This window comes from Manacus candei, unplaced genomic scaffold (assembly GCF_025592945.1).
Source record: "Manacus candei isolate 608988 ecotype Guabito, Panama unplaced genomic scaffold, ASM2559294v1 h1tg000009l, whole genome shotgun sequence".
Lineage (NCBI taxonomy): Eukaryota > Metazoa > Chordata > Aves > Passeriformes > Pipridae > Manacus > Manacus candei.
In genome coordinates, this window is record NW_026138057.1 from 3,667,166 (window position 1) to 3,689,658 (window position 22,493).

The 22,493-nt window shown below is 65.3% G+C and overlaps 3 protein-coding genes across 5 annotated transcripts; 1 reads left to right on the top strand and 2 right to left on the bottom strand.

The window, feature by feature from the left end:
- The first annotated feature begins 3,062 nt into the window (after window positions 1-3,062).
- LRRC55 (leucine rich repeat containing 55) lies at window positions 3,063-4,086 on the top strand. Its single transcript, XM_051777128.1, has 2 exons — window positions 3,063-3,672; window positions 3,761-4,086. Exons 1-2 carry the CDS (start codon window positions 3,063-3,065, stop codon window positions 3,994-3,996), a joined length of 846 nt encoding a protein of 281 aa, XP_051633088.1. The 3' UTR covers window positions 3,997-4,086.
- Window positions 4,087-9,189: 5,103 nt separating this feature from the next.
- On the bottom strand, window positions 9,190-10,586 carry APLNR (apelin receptor). Its single transcript, XM_051777087.1, has one exon. It carries the CDS (start codon window positions 10,497-10,499, stop codon window positions 9,387-9,389), a length of 1,113 nt encoding a protein of 370 aa, XP_051633047.1. The 5' UTR covers window positions 10,500-10,586; the 3' UTR covers window positions 9,190-9,386.
- A 2,432-nt stretch (window positions 10,587-13,018) lies between these two features.
- On the bottom strand, window positions 13,019-22,081 carry TNKS1BP1 (tankyrase 1 binding protein 1). Of its 3 annotated transcripts, none has more exons than XM_051776899.1 (13): window positions 21,976-22,081; window positions 21,362-21,492; window positions 20,709-20,834; window positions 19,979-20,603; window positions 19,220-19,292; window positions 17,209-18,459; window positions 15,010-16,913; window positions 14,553-14,883; window positions 14,337-14,466; window positions 14,119-14,255; window positions 13,822-13,988; window positions 13,644-13,708; window positions 13,019-13,334 (listed from the first exon to the last, which is right to left on the bottom strand). In XM_051776899.1, the coding sequence occupies exons 3-12, from the start codon at window positions 20,800-20,802 to the stop codon at window positions 13,648-13,650; spliced, it is 4,773 nt and encodes a 1,590-aa protein (XP_051632859.1). In that variant the 5' UTR covers window positions 20,803-20,834; window positions 21,362-21,492; window positions 21,976-22,081; the 3' UTR covers window positions 13,019-13,334; window positions 13,644-13,647. The 3 variants fall into 3 exon arrangements, with proteins under 3 accessions (XP_051632859.1, XP_051632862.1, XP_051632861.1); XM_051776902.1 differs by having other exon boundaries at window positions 14,553-14,880; window positions 21,976-22,080; XM_051776901.1 differs by lacking the exon at window positions 21,976-22,081 and adding an exon at window positions 21,656-21,790.
- Window positions 22,082-22,493: the final 412 nt, after the last annotated feature.

Sequence of the window (22,493 nt, forward strand, 5' to 3'; positions counted from 1 at the left end):
CCCTCACACAAGAAAGCTTGGAAATTGTAGGGAAGACTAGATTATTTCAATCACCCCGAGGGGACAGTGTTTTCACAACCCTATTTCTGCATGTTTACTGTATTTATGTATATTTCTATGTATGTATATAGATAAATAGCTCTTATAGACATAAATATGTATAGACATATACATATATATAGAGGCATATATATTTACTATCTCTATTTATTATGTGCAAGTCCTCTTCCTTCATGAATTCCTGTGCCTCCTTATTACTTGGAGCCAGAATCCTTTTCCTGCTGTTAGAAAAACTCTCCCTGGACAGTTTAAGCAGCCTCTTCACCCTTCTCTTCTACCAGAAAAAGGAAACCTAGGCTTCCTTTTTTCTGTGTCCTTTTTTCCCAGGAGACTTCAGTGTATGGCCAGGTTTGGGCAGGAGGTGGGTTTATTTGGGAATGGGGGCTTGGGAAGGGTAAGAGGGTGTGATGGTTCCCAGGGGGCTCCTGCCTGGGACCAACAGCTTTGACCTCTCCTCAGCAGCAGATCTACAACCATCCCTCTCCTTCCCTCCTCCTCTCCCAAGCCTGAATGCACAGGGATTGACTGGAGCGGTGATGGACTGCAAGAGATAAGGCCCTGGCTGTAAGGCAGAATTACGGAGCCAGGATCCTTGGAGCCATCCCGACTCCTGGGGCCTCTGCAAAAAAGGGCTGGAAGCACTTGGAGCGCTCACCCCAAGAGCCAGTGCGCACCCAAGGGGGATTTTGTCCCAGGAATGCTGTTTGGCTGGGGCTGGGATACCGCAGGGGCTCTGTGGATGAGGTGGGTAGGGCAGCCAAGGTCCTTCCCACCCCAGAGGTGAACATCCCTGGCTCCCTCAGGGATGCTGCGGTGCCCACGTGGCCGCATCCACAGGGGGTTTGGCGAGGGGGGACGCGAGCCCTGCTGCAACTGAGCCCCGGCCGGGACAATTTCCCGGTTAATTTGTTGCCAACAGAGCCTGGAACACCAGGGGAGTGGAAAAAACCTCGGTGCCAACAGCTGCTGGGAGGGAGCTGCTGCCAGCTCCGGCCCGAGCGCTAATGAGGTGTCTGTGCTGCAGCTGGTTCCGGGCACCGTGCACAGCTCCCGCGGCTTCTGGAGCCCGCTGAGAACCCGAGCCTCGAGCTCCTGCAGCTCCCAGGAGCTCACCAGGAGCCCGAGCCTGGAGCGGTGCCCGTTAATGCCACCCCGGGGAAGGCGGCTGTGCCGTCTGTCTGCCAACACCGCGCCGGGGAGGATCCATCCCGTGGGATGCAGGGAGCAAAAGGCCCCCAAGCGCCGGGATCGGGGCTGCTGGTGCCAGCTGGGAAAAGGAGCAGCTCCATGAAATCAGCAGGAGATAATTAAGCAGGGATCCCCCAGGCTTGGGCAGGCTGGGTGTGGAAGTGCCTCCTTCCCAGAAACGCCAGAGCCACGGTGTTGCAGCGTTCCCAGAGCAAACCATGGGCACCCCTGCGATCCCACAGGGCCGTTCTCCAGTGGGAGGGGGCAGGTGGCTGAACCCGCTGCACCCCCCTGAACAGAGAAGGGAAAGGGAATGTTTCAGCTCGCATGGAGCAAAACAATCCATGTCAATCTGAGGCATTTTCCAGGGCTGTGAGCACAGCAGGGAGACACGAGGGTGCTGGTGCTTCCCTTGGATCACAGCCCTCTCCTTGCATCCTGGTGCTCCCTTTGGATCCCAGAGCTCCCTTTGGATCCCAGCTGCCTCGTTTCTCCCCTCTGCCGACACGTCATCTGTTTCTGTTTTCAGCACCCGGGAACCCCTGATTCACCCCATCCCACGGGGATGCTTCCCAGGGCCAGGAGAGTGCGGGAGGGCTGGGGACGGGGTCGGGGGGGGGGCAGGATGCCACCCTTTTTCCCACTCCTCCCCTGCCGGGTGCCTGGGCCGTGCAGGTGTGGGTGCCCCAGCCTGGGCAGGGGCTCCCTGGGGTGGGGCCATCTCCGCCTGCCGCCGTCTCCCTGGCTCGGCGGCTCCGCATCCCGCTCTCCTGTTGCTCAGAGATGTGGAGGCAGTTGCTAAGAGACACCAACACGTCAGTATCTGGCCCTAAGGAAAAAAAGAGGAAAAAAAAAAAAAAGAGACAGAGAAAGAGAGAGACAAGGGAGGACGAGGAGGAGGAGGGGAGGAAGGAGGTGGGGAAAGACCTGCTCCCATCGTCAGGCTCGCAGCAGCCTTGGCCGCCGCTGCCGGAGCCCTGCTCACGACTTTGCGGCCTCTGAGGTGTGGGTGACCACTGGGGACCCCCACATCACTCCCTGGAGCCCCCCACATCACCGTCCAGGACCCTCACATCATCGCAGGGAGCCAGGCCCTGCTCCCCCCTGGCCAGTGAGTACCCCGGGGGACCCCAGCCCTGCCGGAGGGGTTGGGAGGCTGTCGGGATGGGGATGGCTGGGGTAAGGCGGGGTGGTGGGAGAGGATGGAGCTGGGAGGGTGTGGGTGAGGGAGGATGGAGCAGACATGGTCAGGTGGCAGGGGGCTGAGATCAGGCCTGGGGGGACCCTGGGTAGGAGCTGGGCATGGAGGTCTCCCACCAGAAGGAAGGGAGGGTGTCCGCTGCACTAGGCTGAGCTGGCGTCGGCGTGGGGTTGACAGGGGGTTGGCAGGAGGCTGTGGAGCAGCACCTCCACTCTGCCCACCACCAGCCAGGATGGGCTGGCCAAGGTCAGAGGGGCTGGAGGGCTCTGTTCTGGTTGAAATCCCCAAGAGCGAGGTGACCGTGGCACGAGGGGCATGGGGAGGGCGTGGGTGCCCCACAGGCCACTCCAGCCACACCAGCTGCGGCCTCCTCGGCAGGGGCGTGTGGCCGGCACGGCTTCCCCCCGCTCCTCTTCCTCGCAGGCAGCCGGTGACGGCCGCGCCGGTGCCCCCGGCGGGGTTCGCGTGCCTGCCGGATGCCGCCGGGACGGCGGGAGCATCGCCGTGACCGCTGCGAGCCGGGCCCCGCGACCGGCCGCCGGCTGAGCCCCAGGCGTTGAGCGGGTGGGCGGGATGGCCCCCGGCGCCCCGTGAGGGTCAGGCCCGCGAGGCCATGCTGCTGGGCCCCTGGCTGGTGGCGGTGGCGGCGGTGGTGGCGGCAGCCGGCGCGGGCTGCCCGGTGCTGTGCAGCTGCCGCGGGCAGGCGGTGGACTGCAGCGGGCAGCGGCTCTTCTCCGTGCCCCCCGAGCTGCCACTGGACACCGGGAACCTGAGCCTGGCACACAACCGCATCTCCAGCATCCCGCCGGGCTACCTGGGCTGCTACGGGCAGCTGCGCGCCCTCGACCTGCGCAACAACTCGCTGGCGGCGCTGCCGGCGGGGCTGTTCCGCGGCGCCCGGCGCCTGGCACACCTGGACCTCAGCTACAACAACTTCAGCCTGGTGCCCGCAGACATGTTCCGCGAGGCCAGCGGGCTCCTGCGCCTCGACCTCAGCCACAACCCGGGGCTGCGCCGCGTCCACCCCCAGGCCTTCCGCGGGCTGGCCCAGCTGCGCGAGCTGGACCTGAGCTACGGCGGGCTGGCGGCCATCAGCCTCGACGCCCTCGAGGGGCTGCCCGGGCTGGTGGGGCTGCGCCTCGGGGGCAACCCCTGGCTCTGCGGCTGCGCCATGGAGCCCCTCCTCAAGTGGCTGCGGGGCCGCATCCAGCGCTGCGCCTCAGGTAGGTGCTGCCGGACCCTCCGACCCCCACCCCCGTCCCAGGGGCTGGCGGCCGGTCTAAAGCCATGCTCCCCCCCACCATCCCACAGATTCGCAGCAGGCCGAGTGCTGGGCCCCCCCTGAGGTGGCGGGGGCCCCCCTGCTCTCGCTGACGGAGGAGAGTTTCCAGGCCTGCCACCTCACGCTGACGCTGGACGACTATCTCTTCATCGCCTTCGTCGGCTTCGTCGTCTCCATCGCCTCGGTGGCCACCAACTTCCTGCTGGGCATCACGGCCAACTGCTGCCACCGCTGGAGCAAGGCCAGCGAGGACGAGGATGTCTAGGTGCCGCTGCCGCCACCGCCGCAGATGGACCCCCGCCCCGGCCACCCCCCGGCCCGGCCGCCCCCGCGGGGACACCGGACTGTGCCTTGTCCTCGTCCCCTCCCGCCGCCCCCTGCACCAGGGTGGCCCTCGAGACGCCGGGGACACCAGGGGACAGACCCGCTTCCTTTTGCCCCAAAATGGGGAGTTTTTGCCCCTGCCCCCCTCATCACCGTGAGCTTGGACCCCCTCCCGTTCCCACTGCCCAGGACTGATGGAGGCAGCGGCTTGGGGGTCCCGAGGAAGCGACCCCCCACCTCTGCCTGGGAGAGACAGAGACCCCAAAAGCTGTGTGTACCTGGGGAGACTGAGGAAGTCCCTGCTTGCAGCCCCACAGCAGCACTGCTGGAGGCCCCCCCAAATCCTGCCCACGCTCTCCAGCCTCCCCAGAAATCATGGGGGGTAGGAGGTGGTGCTGGCACCCAGGGAACACCTGCGCCTTGCCGGTGACACCAGGAGGTGCCGGGGCAGCACCGGGACCACCAAGCCTGGCAGTGGGATGGGCTGGGACATCTCCCAGGTCCGGGATCTCCCGGGGATGGCCTCTCTCTCCTCTTCAGGGCCAAACCGGGCACCCACTGCCCGCCCCGGGGGGAGGGTCGGGAGGCGAAAGGAGCGTCAAAAAAGGGAAAAAAAAAAAAAAAAAAGAAAAAAAAAGAAAAAAGCAGAAAGCCAACGACCCTCTGTCCGGCTGGGGCAGCCACGTCCCCAGTCCCCAGTGCCTGTGTCCCCTGTTCCCTGTGTATGTTGAGCACGCTGGAGGGGGTCGATTTAACCCCAACCCACCCCCAAAGGGCTGCGGCTGCACCCCAACCCCAGCGCTGTTCCCGGGAAGGGGCACTTGGCCTCTGCCTTCCACATTTTCTCTGTTTTTTTTTATTTTCCTCTTGGTGAGTCCTCCCCGCCCCGTTCTGCACCCCCTGCACGGGCACCTCCTCCCGCAGCCACCTGGGGGCACCCAGAGCATGGGGCATCCCCCTGCATCCCACATGCTCCTTCCTCTGCCTCACCCTCAGCTTTTTTCTTTTTTTCTTTTTTTTTTTTTTTTTTAGTTTATTTTTATTGTGTTTCTCTTTTGTTTCTCTTTGCCTTTTTACTTTATTTTGTTTCTGTCACTTTCCGTTACTTTCCGTTCCTTTCCCTTCTATCCTTTCCCTTCTTTCCATCTCACTGACTCTCCTCTTCTTTTTCTTTTCTTTTCTTTTCTTTTCTTTTCTTTTCTTTTCTTTTCTTTTCTTTTCTTTTCTTTTCTTTTCTTTTCTTTTCTTTTCTTTTCTTTTCTTTTCTTTTCTTTTCTTTTCTTTTCTTTTCTTTTCTTTTCTTTTCTTTTCTTTTCTTTTCTTTTCTTTTCTTTTCTTTTCTTTTCTTTTCTTTTCTTTTCTTTTCTTTGCTTTTCTTTTCTTTGCTTTTCTTTTCTTTTTTCTTTTCCTTTCCCTTTCCCTTTTCCTTTTCCTTTTCTTTCTTTTTCTTTCCTTTCCTTTCTTTTTTTTTTTTTTTCTCTCTTCTCCCCCCTCCTGCTCTTTGTACGTTTTGTAACCGCGGGTTTTGTACCACGGGGCACTTTTTGAGCGCCGAACCTCGACAATAAAGAGCATCAGCGCAGCCGGGGCCGGGACACGCGGGTGTGTGACAGGGACACGCGTGTGTGTGACAGACACACGTGTGCACGGAGCCACCCGTGTGCGTGCAGGGCGCAGGCGACGGCCCCCAACCTGCAGAAAGCATCAGCCCTGCTTTTCCCTCCGGCGCTTCCTGTTATTCCTCCGGCAGCATCTCCCGGCCCCGGCGGGGCCCAGCTGTGGCCGCCGGGTCACCTCCCTGTGCCCCCCTTGCCCGGGACCCCCTCCCCGCGGGCGGGGGGTTGCGGGGCCGGTCCCGCCTGGCCGGAGCCCGGAGGTCGGGCAGCAGCTGTGCCTTGTCCGGCCGCGCCGCCGGCCCCGGGGGAGGGCAGGGGTGGGGGCAGCGGCCGGACGGTGGCCCCCGGTGCCCACCCCCGGGCTGTGCCGGGCGCTGGAGCCCTCGCGGTGACGGCTGGGGGGGTCCGGGGCACCCCCGAACCCTGGCACTTCCCTACATGTCCTTGCATACGTCCATCCCTCCATCCATCCCTCTACCCATGCACCCGTCTTTCCCTCCTTCCCTCCCAACACATCCATCCATCCATCCATCCATCCATCCATCCATCCATCCATCCACTCCATCCCCACCTCCCTTCCCAAACCTCCCACACGCATCCAAATTCACCTCCCCGCACACTTTTCCTCTCTGCATCCTCCCCCTCCGTCCCCAAGCCCCGCAGTGTCACACAGGGACCCCCCGGACTTTCGGGGGTCCCCTCACACGGGTGGAACCGGCCACTCACGGGGGGGCCACCCAGGGCTCGCCCCCCCCCCCCCCCAAAATACCACCCCCGGCAGCCACCGCTCCCACCCCACAGTGACCAAAGCCTCTGAGCCCCGAGTGTGCCGAAGCTCCACCGCGGCTCAGGCAAATCCCTGTTTTCCCGGCACAAACGGGAGCTGGAGGGCCCCCCCACACACACGCGTCCCCCCTCCCACCACCACCTCCCCCCGCTCCGTTTGCTTTGGGGCGGAAGGTGTGAAGGAGCCCGAGCCGGGCTGTAAACACGGAGGTCACTTCAAAGAGGACGCCCGGGGACATCCTTAGCACCACCAGATTATTTCGGCACCCCCGGGCGGGGTGGGGAGGGGGGGGGTGGTGAACATCCCGTTTGGCAGCTTAGAAAAGCGGGGAAGGGGGGGCCGAGGGGGCTCCCTGGGGCAGGGGGAGCTGCCCCTCATCCCGTCCCCGCCCCTGTCCCCATCGCCGTCCCTGTCCCGATCCCCATCTCCCCCTGTTCCCCTGGTGGAGCCCATTTTTAGCTCCAGCCAAGGGGGTCTGTGTGGAACAACCTCCTTTTTCCCAACCCCATGCCTGGGAACCCCTGCTGTGCCCCTTGGCTTAGTTGGGACCTGCAGCATTCTCAAAGCATCATGTTTTGGGGTTTGAGGGTCCCCATGTTCCCTTGGGGATCACCCCCTCCCTCCAGCCTTTCCAGACATTCCCAAAGCATCATTTTTGGGAGTTCGAGGGTCCCCAGACACTCCTGGGAGCACACCCCACACTCCCTAACCATCCCAGGCTTCCCAGAGCATTGTGTTTTGGGGTTTGAGGGTCCTGGGAGCACACCCCACACTCCCTATCCACCCCAGGGTTCCCAGAGCATTGTGATTTAGGGACAGAGGGTCCCCAGACTCGGCCAGGAGCACCTCCCCTGCTCCCTAGCCTTTCCAAGGATGCTCCCCATCCCCCCTGTCCCTGCTGTCTCCCCTCTATCTTCCCTCCTCATCTTCCCTAGGAACTGGCAGGAAGGCAACACCTTCCTTATCTCCTTCCGACGGGTGGTCCGGCCCCACTGTCCCTCACCCCCGGCTCCGGCCTTGTTATTTTTCTGGAGTGTCCCTGCATTTGTCCCCAGGGATTCCTCAGCCAAACACTTCCTTCCTGGAAGGGAAAGGGAAATCTCCAAGAGGCGGATAGAAAGTCAGCAGCTCCGTCTCCGCTGGCCAGGCGCCTGCGGCCGTTTCCGTGCCCGGCGGCTGCGCCAGAGGGGGGGAAACAGCAACCCCGACACCCCCACAGTGCTGGGATATTTGGGGGCAGTGGGGGGCTGGAGGGAGAGATGGGGAGAGGGATAAAGGGAGGGAAAGGAGGACGGTGGGGGGGGAGGGCGGAGAAAGAGAGGGAGAGCAGGATGGAGGGAATTACGGAGGGAGGGAGGGGCAGAATGGTGGAATCATCAAGGTTGGAAGAGACCTTTAAGATCATCAAGTCCAGCCGTCAAGCCAGCACTGCCACTGCAAGCCCTAAACCACTAAACCATGGATGGATGGACGGGGGAAGGAGGGGGCTGTTGGATTGATGGATGGACATCTGGATTGACAGATCACTGTTATCCAGGGGTCTCTCCAGGGTGAGGCAGGCTGGGCAGCATCTGGAATGTAAACACACTTTGGGACATGGTCCTGGATGCAGCATTCCCACCCCTCAAGCCCCCCTGGCCCTTAGACCAAATTAGATCCACTGGAAAGTCTCCCAAAACCCCCAAGTAGGCTCCCACCCCTCCAGGTGTGGGGTTTGTGCAGCCCTCAGCCCCTCAGCCTGTCCCTCCCCATTCCCTCTCTTTGGACAAAGGACCATCCCTGCATGGGGGGACTCCAGCTGATGTCCCCCAAACACGGAGCGTGCTGGCAGGAAGGCAGAGGCAGCCCCTCCCCGACGGGAAGCCTCCCAAGGAACCCAGTAATGATCCTGCATCCTTGCCAAGGGAGAACAAAGGCTGAGGAGACAGGATAGTTCATCACCAATAAATGAAGGATGTAAATAGCAAATAGGGGGAAGATTTATTTCGAGCAGAGCCTCAGGAAGCGACAGGGCCTGTGGGGGGAAGTGGGACAGGAGCCATTTGGTGGCTCATCAAAATCCTGGTTGGGGTGAGCCGGGGTCCTGCCCAGCGCCCAAATCCCCCACCAGCACCCAGGGGGTCCAATGTCCCCCACACACACCCAGGGGTCCCGTGTCCCTGTCCACACCCAGGGGGTCCCATGCCCCCATCCCTCAGGTTTGGGTGTTTCACAGCACCAGGTCCCTTTTCCACTCCCGGGTGAGTCACCCAGGGCTTGTCCTGGCCTCAGATAAGGATAAAAGCCCAAAAATGGGATTTGGTGGGACAGAGCAGCCGCCTGATGCAATCAGAGCTGGGGGGCTGGGGCAGGCAGGCACCCACCCCACAGAGCCAAACACCCCTATCCCAGTGCTGTGATGCTCCAAAGGTTTGGGGTTTTTCCTATCGTTTCCCAAAGCGTTGCTGGGGAAGAGACCAGGGAGAGTCTGTCCCAGGCTGGAATCCCCACCAGCGTCCGGGGGTACCCAGCAGGGGCCACGGGCAGCCACAAGGTGCAGGGACCCCCCATAGTGCACCCCCCACCACCCCCCCTCACTCACGGACACGCTGAAGCCCAGCTGCACCCCCCACCTCTCCACGACGCCCCCCACCATGTCCCCCCCAGCCCCCCCGAGGGAACTGCACGCACGCTGCTCCTTTTTTAACCAAAAACTCATTTATTTGACACAAAACACAAAAGGGTGCTTGGGGAGCCGCCCCCGCCAGAGCCCCCCGGGGGCTCCTCCCCGGCTCTGCCCAGCCCCTGCCCCAGTTTCCCCTTCCCGTGAGCAGGGCTTTCCAGCGGGGGGGTCCCCAAAGCAAGCCAGGCTCTGGGGCAAGGCGGAGGTGGGGGGGTCCCCCCCGAGGAGACCAGCTCGGGGGGCGCCGGGGGTGGCCGGGGGGGGGCTCAGGCGCGGAAGAGCGTCTCCTGGGTGGCAGGGTCCAGCTTGCCCCCTGGGCCGGGGCCCCCCTTGCCCCCGGGGGGATGGCTGTGCCCGGAGGAGTAGCTGGCAGAGCGCTCGGGGCCGGGGCCGGGGGGTCGGCAGCACAGGAGGGCGGCGCAGGCGTGGCGAAAACGGGGGTCGAAGAAGGCGTAGAGGAAAGGGTTGAGGCAGCTGTTGATGTAGGCGACGCCGGTGCAGTAGGGATGGAGGTTGTTGAGGAAGGTGTGGAGGGCGCAGGACCAGGGCAGCACCTGCAGGTCCATCAGCACGTAGAGGGTCTTGACCAGGTGGAAGGGCAGCCAGCAGCCCCCGAAGGTGGCCACCAGCACCGTGATGATGGTGAGGAGGCGCTTGCGCTTGCGGAGCCCCTCGGCCCGCTCCCGGCGAAAGTGAGTGGCCACAGTGCGGGCGATGAAGAAGTAGCAGGTGAGCATGACGGCGAAGGGGGCCACGAACCCCACGGCGGTGGAGGAGAGCCCCAGCCCCACCTCCCAGGCGCCCTCCGACCCCAGGGCCTCCAGGTCCGTGTAGTCCATGTAGCAGGTGATCCTGGGATCCTCGCCGAGGGCGGCCGCCCGCCGCAGCACCAGGGCCGGCAGGGCCAGCAGGGCCGCCAGAGACCACAGGGCCACGGTGGCCACCAGCCCGCTGACCCGCAAGCGCAGCTTGGCGGTGGCCAGGGGCCGGACGATGGCCAGGTAGCGGTCGAAGCTCAGCCCCGTCAGGCAGAAGACGCTGGCGTACATGTTGACAAAGACCAGGTAACTGCTGACCTTGCAGGCGGCCGTGCCGAAGGGCCAGTGGTAGCCCAGCCAGGTGTAGGCGGCCCAGAGGGGCAGGGTGACCACGAAGGTGAGGTCAGCGGCCGCCAGGTTGGCGATGAAGGTGTCGGCGGAGCGCCGGCGGTCGCGGCCACCCTTGAAGATGGTCCAGAGGACCAGCCCGTTGCCAGCGGTGCCCAGCAGGAAGACCAGCAGGTAGATGGTGGGCAGCAGGGCCAGCGAGGGGCCCCACTCCGTGTACTCGCAGTATGTCTCATTGTCACTGTAGGCGTAGGCGTCCGCTGCCTCCTCCATCCCGGCGCTGGGCTGGGCTGGGCTCAGCTCAGCTCATCCCGGGCTCACCCGCTCCTCCAGCCCCTGAGCCACCCTGCAAATCCCACCGAGTTACCTCCCCTTCCTCCTCCTCCCCGCCCTCCTCCTGGATGGGACGGACAGGACAGGGCAGGAGCGACGGATGGCTGGGGGGGAGCCCCCGTGGGAAACTTCACAGCTCCCCCCACCTCCATCTGGCTCCTTCCCGGGGGGTTTTACCGAGCTCTCACCAGCGTGTCAATGCGCCGACCCCCGAGATAACCCCGTCCCCTGCCACACCCGGGGGGTCTGGCCGCCCACCAAGATGGGCTTTGGTGCTGGGATCAGGGCAGCAGCGCTGGGGGGGCTCAGGGCCGGGGGGGGCCTCAGGGTTCTGCCAGCATTTGGGGTTTCAGCTCAGGGCGCCGCATTCGGCGCTGGGGTGTCACACGCTGGGGTTGCATTTCGCACAGGCGGTGTCACATCGGGCACTTGGTGGCAGGGGGTCACACTGGGGGGGGTTCACACTGGGTGGAGTCGCACTGGAGGAGGGGAGATGCATTTGGCATTTTGCATTTGGCACTCAGGATTCCCCGTTTTGCTCCCAGGTTTGCTGCACTGTGCACACAGTGGTGGCTCCGGGGGGTCCCCCAGTGCTGGGGCCCCATTTTGAGCAAAACATGCCAGGGAGACTTTTTTAGGCATTTATCAAAAATCTGGGGTGGGGTGGGGAAGGCTCTGGGACCACCCATACTGCAAAAAGCCCATTTTAGGGCAATGGCTGCCACAGGACCAGCTGCCAGTGGAGCTCCCAGTGCATCCCAGCTCCGCAGGTCAGTCACGGAGCCGGATGCAGCAGCGCCTTCAGCTTAGCCAAGAGAGAACAGACATCCCCCCGACCCACAAATAAATACTGGGGGGACAGGGTCAGGAGGGGGGGCCCTCTGGTGGCGGGGCTGTGCGCTGTGGATGTCCCACTGAGACTGAACACAATTCCAGCTTTGGGGAAAAGCACCGGAGAAGCCAAGCAGGACTTTGCAGAGTGAATGAAGTCTGAAGAGCCCTGAGTGTCCTGGGGACACGCTGTGGGGTCTGGGCTGGAGCCTGGGCTGAGGGGGGTCTGAGCTGGGCTGAGGGCAGATTGAACACGGGACAGGCTGTGGAAGGGGCAGGTTTAACACCCGAGTGCAGGGATGGAGGCTGGGGGGGACACAGAGACCCCCAACCCCTTGCAGGCACAGTGGAGCCCTTCTCCCAGCAAAGGGGTGTAAAGGAGGGGTTTGGGGGGGAATTCAGTGGCTGAAAGAGGGGGGAGCTCACAGGAGTCTCCAAACCGAGACAGAGTGGTCTCAGGGGGTAAAGGGGCTGCTAAACAGGGATGTGGGTTGGGGGGCCCCAGAGGTAGGGACATGGCAGGCACTGAACCAGACACTGAGAGGGCCCGCAGCGTCAGCAGGGAGAACAAGACAGGGCTTAATCAGGCTGGAGATAAGGAACGATCCCATATCCAGTGCTGGGACAGCCAGATTGGAGGCAGGGAGGAATTAAACCCAAAAGCTTCTACAACTGGCAGCAGAACCCTGAGGGTGTCCCGGTTCTGGTTAAAATGCCAACTTCGATTAAAGAAGGGGCAGAACCCCCCCTCTCCCCAGTGTAGGCTAATTAATGCTAATTAGCGGCATTAACGGGGAAACCCCAGCGCCGCAGAGGAGCCGCCCCTGGGATCACAGAGAGGCTGCCCAGGCTGCTCCTGCTGTGGCCAGAACCCCATTAATGAGCAGCACCGTTACTGAGCCGTGTTATTAATGGCTATTAATAACAATCCTAGCTATCTCTGTCCCATTGGAACACGCCTCCATTTCCAGCCCCCACTCAGGTATCCCTTCTCAAAAGCTGGAGGACTGAGGGTCCAAGTCACTCCCTCACTGACCTGATTGCCCTCAGTGCCATCCCAGTGGTCCCAGTGCTGGTCCCAGTTTGTGGTGGCCAATGGCAGTGGATCAGTGGCCAGAGCTGGGCTGATAACGAGCCCGTGGTGCTGATAACAAACCCCGTTATCTGCAGCAGGGGGAGGGGAGGGGGCTGCAGGGGGACGCTGCAAGGAGCTGCTCTCCCTCTGCCCTGGGCACCACTGAGGGGCTCTGGGACCCTCATTCCCCAGGCTCTGGCACCAGCGGCTCCATTGGGAACGAGCCAGGGTCACGGCACCCCCTCTGGCTCTGAGGGGGACTGGGTTGGGAGCCCCCACGGAGTGGGATGTGAAGCAAGGCCCCCACAGGCAGGAAGGGCAGCGCTCGACCCTGCACAAGGAGGGCTCCGGCAGCTTCCTCCAAAGCCGCAGGAGTTACATCCGACCGGGGAAGCAACACCCCTCGGGCACGGCTCCTGTGCCTCTGTTCCCCCTTCCATGAGGTGTGCCGGGAACAGCCAGCCCCAGGGTGCACTGTGGGCACAGAGCTCCTCCTGCTGGCAGCCCCTGCACGGTGACCCCCATCCCACAGGGCCCCCTGTGACCCCCAGAGAAGAGCCAGGCCCCCCAGACTGACCAGCGAGGTTTTATTGTCTGTGGCAGCAGCACCACGAGCCGGACCCGCCGCCCTGTGTCCGGGGCGATACACGAGCAGGGGTGAGGGAAGGGGGGGGTCGTGCCCACCCCCAGCCCCCAGGGGACAGAGGAGATGGGGTACAATGTGAGGATGGGGATGGGGAGGAGGTGCTGGGGGGAGATGGGGACCCTGCGAGCTCGTACAAAGTGCATAGGTGTGTGTGTGTGTGTGTCCCCATGGGAGGGGACAGCCCTGGTCCCGGGACAGCGGCCATCGGCATCGGGGAGAGAGCCTGGAAGAGACACAGCGGGGAGGGGCTGAGGGTCTGCAGGGACCCCCAGGGGTGACAGCACACCCCCCAGTGATGACCCAGGCCAGGGGTCCTGGCTGGAGCAGGCAGAAGGGACCTGACCCCAGCAATGCAGACTCCAGAGACACAGGGACATCTCCCACTGAGCCACCCCATCCACAGTGCCACAGCCAGCCCTGCCTTCACATCCCCCTCCAGCCACGCAGGACCCACAGCCCTGCACACAGGGGACATGGGGAGCCCCCAGCCAGGGGGATCTGTGCCCAGCATCCCCCCAACTCCCACACTCACCCACTCAAGGCTTCTTCCTCTTCAGCTTCAGCGCCTGCAGCCAGTGTGGGGGGGAGGCCTCGGATCTGGGGTGTTTGCACAGCATCAGCATGAGACCCCCAAGAGCAGCCTGGGCACCCAGACTGAACCCCCCCCAGCACCCCTTTCGCCCCCACGAGGGTCCTGGCCCCACACTCACCCTGACGATTTCTCCGGCTTGGGGGGCAGCGCCGGGGGTTTCCCACTCACACCAGGGATCTTGCAGGACTTGGAGCGCTGCACGTGGGGGTCCTTGGAGGAGGTCCCCTTGCTGTCCCCTGATGATGTCCCCTCCTCGGCCGAGCGGTTGCGGCCCCTCAGCTTGGCCTGGGAGCAGACAGTGAGGTCAGCGGGGCACACAGTGCTCTGCCCCATAAATCCCCCCACTGCCTCCTCCCTGCCTTCAGGCAGCCCCCACCCCTGGTTTACCCCCCCTCCAGGGGTCTGGGAATCCCACCTTGATGGCGGAGGCGCTGAGGCCGGGGAAGAGGGGCACCTTGACCCCCCTGCCCGAGGGGGAGCCGCGCACCCGCCGGCTCCGGGGCTCCTCCGCTGCCTCCTCGTCAGAGGACGCTGCTGGGGCTGGTCGGGGCTCTGCAGGGACACAGGGACAGCGTCAGAGTGACACCTGTGCCAGGACAGATGCCCCGCTCCCCTCCCCATCCCTGGGCTCACCGGTGGAGTCGCGGAAGATCCAGCTGTCCCCCTCGGGGGCGGTGGGACGCAGGGCCGGTGCCCGGTGCCGGCGCTTGCGGCCCAGGCTGGCCTTGCTGCGGAACACGCTGCTGTCCAGGAGCTCCGTGTCCTGCCGAGCCCATGGGACACGTCAGAGACGGCAGGGGCAGCCACGGAACCCTCCGCCAGACTGGGAGCTGCCCCCTCCCCACTCACCTCCAGGAAGGGGAACTCCTGCCCCTGCTCCATGGGCCCCTCAGGCTGAGGGGCACCCAGGGAGAGCCGCTGCTCCCCCCAGCCCGGGGGGCTCTCCCCATCTGGGTGGTCCGATGTGGGTTCCTCAATCCCTGGGTCCACTGGGATCCCGCTGGCAGCCTCCAGCAGCAGAGAGGAGGCCCTGGGGCTCTGCAGGGCAGCGGCGTGCTCGGGGAGGTCCCTCTCCTCCTCAGTGGGGCTGAGCAGCTCACCCCGGGGGGTCTCCAGAGCTGGGGGGTCGGCTGGGGCATTACCCATCGGTGGGCTGGGGGCTGAAAGATGGAGGCTCCTGCTTGGGAGACAAGACCACAGAGTTGCTCCAGCCCCAGATAACACAAGGCCTGCTCATGTCCCAAAACCCTTCTGTCCACCTCAGGGGAAGCTGCTCCCTCCCTGCCACCACCAGTGCCCTCCTTACCTGTCCTCTGTGCCCGTGTCCCCTCCCAGGCTTCGTTCCCCAGTGCCGAGGTCCCGGCTGCGGGCGGCACAGCGGGCACCAAAGGCACTCGCCCACTCCTGGCGCTTGGCCTCGGTGTCCTGCAGATCCATGCTCCAGTGCTCCAGGTCCTGGCTCCAGCGGGCATCGTCCGTGTCCAGAGAGATATCCCTGTGCCAGCCTGCCAGGGACTGCAGGCCCCTGGACATGGTGCCATCTGAGGCTCCGCTGCTGCAGGGGTCTGGCACCCGCTCTGTCCCAATGGCACCAAACTGGCTGTGGCAGTCGCCTCCTCCAAGCTCCTCAGCCCAGTCCCCGCTGCTGGAGCTGCCACGCTCCTGCTGGTGGGCACTGCCCCAGGTGGACTCCTGGGCCAGGAGATCAGAGCAGAGGGAGCCAGGCACATCTTCCTCATTGATCCCAACATGCCTGGCCTGGCCGACGCTGCCCTCACCGGACCAGCTCAGCCGGCCTGGGATCAGCTCCTGCCCTTCCTCCATGGGGAACACAGAACCGTGCTCCCTATCCCGGGCTGCTCCACTGGGGCTGAACTCCCTGTCCTGGGCCTCCACATCCCTGGTGCTGGACCTGTCGCCCCAGGCCACTCTGCTGGGGCTGAACAACTCCCCGTGCCGGGTCTCCATGTCCCCAGCGCTGTGCCCATCATCCCAGGTTGCTCTGCTGGGAGTGAATCCACTGTCCTGGGTCTCCATGTTGCTGGTGCTGGATCTGTCACTCCAGGCTGCTCCCCTGGGGCTGAATTCCCCATCCTGGGTCTCCAGGTCCCCGGTGGTGCACTCGCTGGCTTCAGCCAGCCGGCTGGGGCTGAACTCCCGGTCTTGGCTCTCCGTGTCCCTGCTGCTGGATCTGTTATCCCAGGTCAGCCTGCTGGGGTTGAACTCCTGATCCTGGCTTTCCATCTCCCTGTATTCACCAGCCCAGGCCGGCCTCCTGGGGCTGAACTCCCTGTCCTGGCTTTCCATGTCCCTGATTTCACCAGTCCAGGCTGGCCGGCTGGGGCTGAACTCACGGTCCTGGCTCTCCATGTCCTGAGTGCTGTACCTGTTATCCCAGGCCGCTCCGCTGGGGCTGAATTCCCGGTCCTGGGTCTCCACACTGCCAGTGCTGCACTCGCTGCCTTCAGCCAGCCGGCTGGGGCTGAACTCCCTGTCCTGGTTTTGTGTGTCCTTGTATTCCTCAGTCCGGGCTGGCCGGCTGGGACTGAACTCCCGGTCCTGGCTCTCCATGTCCCGGGTGCTGTACCTGCTGTTCCAGGATGGTCGGCTGGGGCTGAGTTCCTTGTCTGGGCTCCCAGTGTCCCCAGTGCTGGATCGGCCAGCCCAGCCCAGCGTAAAATCCTCATCCTTGCTCCTGGCATCCCGGCTGCTGTATTTACTGGCCCAGTCCGGGGTGAGCTCCCTGTCCTTCATCTCCATGTCACCGGTGCCATACCTGCCCGCCCAGGTGGGCTGCTCGGAGTCAAGCTCCTCTGTGCTGCTGGCATGGCCCAGGCCATAGCCCGGGCCCCACTTGGCTGTGCTGCTGCCAAAGTCTGGATCCCGCAGGCAGCTCTCCCCAGCACCAAGGGACTGGGACCAGTCACTGCCGCCCAGTTTGGTGTCTGCCATCAGCTCCGTCCCTCTGTAGTCACTGCTCCAGCCCTCCCGGGCAGTGCTGAAGTGCCCATCCGGCCTGGCCCCAGCACTGTCACTGTGGCTGCTGTCCCAGCCGGATTTGGCCCTGAATTCCTGGTCCTGCTTGGTCTCAGCAGGCCAGTCTCTCTCCCTGGACACAGCTGGGCAGCTCCAGTCAAAGGTGCCGGCCCGGCGAGGGCGGCCAATGCCAAACTCACTGCACAGGTCCTTCCGCGACCAGCCCAACAGGCCCTGGGGGGAAGGGGGAAAGGAGTGAGAAGAGTTAGAGGGGGGCATAGCCCTGGCTCCTGCAGCAGCAGAGTTAGGGAGAAAGGGAGAAATGCCCTGGGGTGCCCAGGGTACACGGCACAGCAGGGCCCACCCCAAAGGGAGGCCATACCCTGCCACCTGCCCCTCACCACACGCTCCCGCTTGGCCTCCATACACACACTCATCCCATCCTGTGCTGTCCCCTCCCATCCCGTCACCCAGTGATGGAAGAGCCCACCCCACATTAACCCCACAGAGCCCCCCCGCACCCCCTCACCTCTGGCGAGCCGTGCCCTGTGGTGTGGGCCCCAGGTGACGCCAGCAGCTCCGTCAGCCAGCCCGGGTCGGCGTGGGGGTCGGGGCCCTGTGGGGGTCCTTCGGCCTGGCCTGGCCCCCCAGGGCCCTGCAGGTCTTTGGGGCTGTCACCTGCCCAGGCCAAGTCAGCCAGAGGGGCTGGATCTGGGGGGGCTGGATCCAGGGGTGCAGCTGTGGTGATGCTGGGCTGGGTGGGGGGCTCAGGTTCAGCTGGGTGCCAGCCAGGCTCTGTCACACGAAGTGGGGACTGGGACCCAGGGGTGCCTCGCTCTACCTCCCCTTCCTCCTCCTCCTCCGTCAAGCCCTCAGCCTCTCGCTGGGCTATGGGACCCCCTGGGCATGGAGCCCCCTCTGCCCTGCAGCTGTCAGGCCCTTCAGAACCGCTGTCCTCCGGGGGGCTGCGGGCTGCAGCCTCCCCATCCGAATCTCCCTCCTCAGAGAGCCCCGAGTCAGGCGTCTCCCGGATGGGGGAGCGGGGGGGGAAGGCCGACAAGCGTGTCCCCCGCGACGGGAACGTCCACTCGAAGGACTGGGAAAGGCTCCAGCCGGACTCACTGCCCAGGGAGGGCTCAGACAGGGGGTCTCCGGGCCGGGGCAGGGCACTCAGTGAACCCCCCAGCTCCCCCAGGCCCTGCCCCGTGGGCGGGGACTGCAGCACTCCCTCTGAGGAGCGCCGCAGTCCCACGTCCTGGGGACGGGAGCTGAAATCGGGACCCTCACAGGACTGTGGGGACACTGTGGAGTCATCGGGTCCCTCTGGTGAGCCTGGGGGACGAGAGGCTTTGGCAAGGGGTGGGCTGGGGCAGCCCAGGTACTCGGCAGCAGCCTCAGGAGAGCCAGGGGGGCAGGTGACTCGGGGGGGCAGTTCAGGAGTGCCAGGGGGGCTGGCAGTGTCAGGGGAACCCTCCCCGGGAGTGTGGGGGGAGCCAGGGGAGCGGGAGGTGCCGAGATGGGGTTTGGTGGCCGAGGGAGCACCTGGGGCCTGGATGGAGGGGGCAGGGCCCTCGGCTGGAGGCTGAGTGGGGGATTCGGGGGAGCCAGGGGGCAGTGTGGGGGAGTCGGGGGCCAGGAGCTCAGCGGGGGCATCGGGAGAGCCGGGGGCCGGGGCAGAGGGCTCGGGAGGCTGGAAGGGAGCTCCTGGGGCTGAGGTCGGGGAAGTGGGGGGCCGTGGGGAGCCCGGGGGTCCGAGGGCCCCCAGTTGGAGAGAGGAGAGCTGTGGAAAGAGCCAGTGGGGGTCTTGTCACTTGAGAGACACCCCCAAGCATCATCCACCCCAAACCTCCGGAGAGTCTCTCCCTCCAGCCCCGCTCCCCTCCCTGTACCTGGGGCAGGAGGTGCCCACACTGTGTGCCAGCACCAGGCTGCTCCTGCATGACTCAGCCCGGGCGGCTCCTGGTGCCCCAGCCCCACTCCCAGCTCAGCCCTCCGCTGCCCCCAGAGCACCCAGATGGAGAGGAAGAAATGAAGCAGAAGGAAGTCAGGACCCCCCAGCCCAGCCGCCTGCCTTGCCTGGGACTGGCATCACCTTTGTCCAGCACCGTCGGGGTTTGCCCTCTTGCCGGGGTGACCTGGGGCCACTGCCCGGGCTGTCACCCGTGGTGTCACCGAGGCCCGGTGTCCCGGTCACCGCCCCAGGCGAGTGCAGTGTGGGGAGAGGGACTGGCGGGGAGCCCAAGGGGCCTGCCCTGCCACATACCTGCCGGGTCACCAAACCCCGGCTGGTGACTCACAGCTGCTCCCTGCCCACGGCTGGCACCGGTGCTGGCACACGCCACCCCCACACCCCTGGGCCCCGTGCTGGGGGCCCAGCGCAGGGGGCACTGGACCCCCCAGAAGGGGCAGCCAGCACCCCGAGGAGAAAGGAGAGACACGCACCCCGCAGAGAGGGAGCCCCGGAGGAGACAGGAGAGCCCCGAAGGAGAGAGCCCAGGAGCGGAGCCGCCGCGACGCCGGAGGGCGAGGCCAGCACTCACATCAGGAGGGGACGGTGGCCTCCGGTGTCCACGGGGGTCCCCAGCACAGCATGGCCCAGCTGGGGGGGAGCCGCTGCAGAGAGAAACGGGGAAAGAGGATAAATCCCACTGGGTGCCTCAGGGCCCCTCTCCTCACACCCACTGAGGTACCCCTGCTCCAAACCAGCCTCCATGGCCACAGGGGGCCAGGGTCGGGCCCTGCCATGGCTGCACGCCGGGCCCTGGCTTGGGCTGCCAGGGGAGGGAGGCGAAGCGCTCCCAGCCCCTTTTCCGGAAAGTTTTTGGTCCTTTGGGAGCGAGTTTCTCACACTCTGGTTCAGAGCAGCCCCCGCCCAGCTCTCCCTGAGGTGCCCAAGTTCTCGGGAGCATGGCCAAGCCCTGGCTCCGGCCCAGAACATCCCGGAGCTGGGAGTCCCGCTGATCTGCCCGCTCCCTGTGCCTTGGCACGGCCCAGCAGGGAAAAAATAGTGAGGCTGGGAAAACAGGAGTGTTTCCCCGGGGAGCGACCCCCTGCCCAACGGCTGGCTCGGAGCCCACCCACAGGGCTGCAGGCAGCTCCTGGTCCAGGACAGCCTGTCCTGCGGCTGACACTGGCCTTCCCACGGAGGCAGCTCGAGGCGCTGTGGCTCGGGAGGAACCCAGGCCTTGTGCCGGCGACCAGACCTCAGCTCCGTTACATTCCCGCCCCAGGACGGCTCGGAGCAATGTCCCGTGTTCCCACTGCCACTCTCCCCCTGGGGCGGGTCTCTGGCCCCTCACCTCGTCTCAGCCATGGAGTGTCCATCATCCCCCATTCCCAGCTCGCCCGCCGCAGGTCGGGGTGTGTGTGGGGCTTCACCAGGGGGGTCTCCATCCGCCTCCCCGCTGGGACGCCTCCGGAAGGCGGCGAAGGTCTTGGAGCCAAAGCGGGAGGAGGGGTCGGGACAGAAGGGCGAGAGCCAGGCCCTGTCTGGGCTGCCCGGACCCTCCCTGCTGTCCATCTTGGCCAGGATCTCCTCCACAGTGGTGCCTGGGAAGCGCTCCGGCCTGGCAGCCACCGGCACCGGCGTCACCTTGAAGGGCGCGGGGCCCTTGCGCGAGGGGGTCGGCGGGGCGGGGGGTACCTCCTCCTCGGCGGCTGCCACAGGGGGGGACGGGAGCCCCTTCCCGTTGGGGGTCTCGGGTGACCTGACAGTGAAGGAGGGGCGGCGGAGGGGCCCCCCCGTGCCACCCCCGCTGTAGGGCTGCGGCCCAGCCAGGCGGTTCATCTTCTCGGCCGAGGGCAGCTCGGGCCGGGGGTGCCGTGGGCCCGGCACAGGGGGCGGCACCGGGGGCTTGGAGGGCACGGCCGGCTTGGGCAGCACGCGGGGCTTGGGCCGCACCGGCGGCTTGGGGCGCGCGGTGCCTGCGGAGAGCCGGGGACGGGGTCAGGGGGTGCAGCGCGGCCCCACCAGGCTGAGAACAGCCCTCGGGGGGCTGCCCCAGCAACCCCCCCGTCTGTGGCACTGACCTTTGTCGGGGCTGCCAGCCAGACCGGCCCCCCCAGTGCTGGCGGGGGCGGCGCAGGGCACGGCGGGGCGCAGGGGCTGCGGCTGGGAGGCCATGGCGACACGGGGGCACGGCGAGGGGTCAGCCCCTGGGGAGAGAGAGAGAGGGAGGGAGGGAGGGAGGAGCGTTTTGGGCGTCACCCCGTGCCCAGAGAGACCCAGCGGCAGGCGGGGGGTGCCCGATCGCCTCCCGGCCCTGTGCCAAGGCCCGTCCAGCTGTGCCAAACCACGGTCATGCCATGGTAACACCCCTGGTACACCGGCCTTGGCTCACCTGAGCCAGCCTGGCACGGACAGCGGCCCCAGATATCATCCCGACCCCCCACCACCGTAACCACATGGACCCCTTGCGACACTCTCGGCGCCGTGTGGCCGCTCCCTTACCTGCCTGACCCTGCGCTAACCTGTCCCAACGCACACGTGTCACCACCACCGACCTCTGCCAACCCCCGATGGCTGGTCTGGCCCCCCGTTTGCCCCGGTCCCCACTTCGGCCCCCTGCCCTGGTCACCCGCCGCCCCCCACCCCGGGCCCCCGGCAGCCCCGGAGGCACCGCCCGAACCCCCGAGAATTGTCCCCCCAGCCCCATCGGCGGGGCCGCGGGTGCCCCACTCACCTTCCCCACATCAGCCTCATGTCCGGGGCGGGCCAGGACACACGTGGGGGGCGCAGGGCGGGCGGGGAGGGGGGTTACCGTCCCCACGGGTCTCACGCTGCCGCCACCGCCTCTCCCGTGACTCACCGGGGCTGCGGGGACAGGAAAAACCCGCTCGGTGCCTCCTCCCGGCCCTGCCCTCCTTCCCTCCCTCCCCTCCCTGCTTCGCTCCCTCCTGCCCCCGCCGGGGTCCAACCCCCACCCCCAGATCCCCCTCCCTTCGCCTTCCACGGGGGAACGGCCGCCACAACGCACATCTGGAAACGATCGGGCCCGTTTCCCAGCACGGGATGGCGGCGGGGCCCCGGGATGCGGGTCCGGCCCCCCCGAGGTCCTCCGCCAGCGCGGCCTATCCCCGTTGCCACGGCAACGAAGCCTCCGCTCGAGTCGCCGAGTAGGCCACGACCGCGGCCTACCGCCGTCCCCATGACAACGGAGCCCCCCACCCAATTCGGGGGTCCCGCGCCCGTGGCGCGCCGCCCGGTCCGAAGATGCGGGGTGCCCCGCGGGCACCGCGGGCCCGCGGGGATCCCGGTTCCCCGCAGCCCCATCCCGGCGGAGCGACCCCCTCTCACCCTCCGCCGCCGCTGCTAATGCATATTCATGAGCGCCTCCACTGGCCACGCCCCCAACGACAGGGAGGGGCGGGGCACAGCGGCGCCGCGTGGCGGGCGGACCATAGAGAGGGGCGGCCAGAGAGTCCTCCAAAATGGGGCCGGGGGGACACCCTAGAGACCTCCAGGAACCCTCAAATGACCCTCAGGGCGCAGGGACAGCCGGCCAGGACCCCCTGGACACCCCCTGGACCCCCCCCGCTGTAAATTATCCCATTCCGGGGGTCCTCCCAACAGTGGGGCCTGCCGCCAGAGTGGCAGCAATCACCATTGAGGTGGGTTGCCATGCCAACAGCGCCCCACAACTCCACTTGGGGGTCCGTTGTGCCCACCGCGAACCCGCGCCTTCGGCCCCGGGGAGCACAAGGGACCCGGGGGGCTCCTGCTTCCCCGCAGCACCATCCCAGTGGTGCCAGTAAAGGCAGTGGAAAGAGGGGGAACAGGCAGGCATGGGATCCCCCCGGGGCTGGTTCCAGACC

Coding starts and splice junctions, on each gene's coding strand:
- LRRC55 (XM_051777128.1), top strand. CDS start 3,063: ATGCTGCTGGGCCCCTGGCTGGTGGCGGTGGCGGCGGTGGTGGCGGCA. Junction 3,673..3,760: donor CATCCAGCGCTGCGCCTCAG/GTAGGTGCTGCC, acceptor ACCATCCCACAG/ATTCGCAGCAGGCCGAGTGC.
- APLNR (XM_051777087.1), bottom strand. CDS start 10,499: ATGGAGGAGGCAGCGGACGCCTACGCCTACAGTGACAATGAGACATAC.
- TNKS1BP1 (XM_051776899.1), bottom strand. CDS start 20,802: ATGGCCTCCCAGCCGCAGCCCCTGCGCCCCGCCGTGCCCTGCGCCGCC. Junction 18,460..19,219: donor GGCCACCGTCCCCTCCTGAT/GTGAGTGCTGGC, acceptor CTCTTTCCACAG/CTCTCCTCTCTCCAACTGGG. Junction 16,914..17,208: donor CAGGGCACGGCTCGCCAGAG/GTGAGGGGGTGC, acceptor CCTTCCCCCCAG/GGCCTGTTGGGCTGGTCGCG.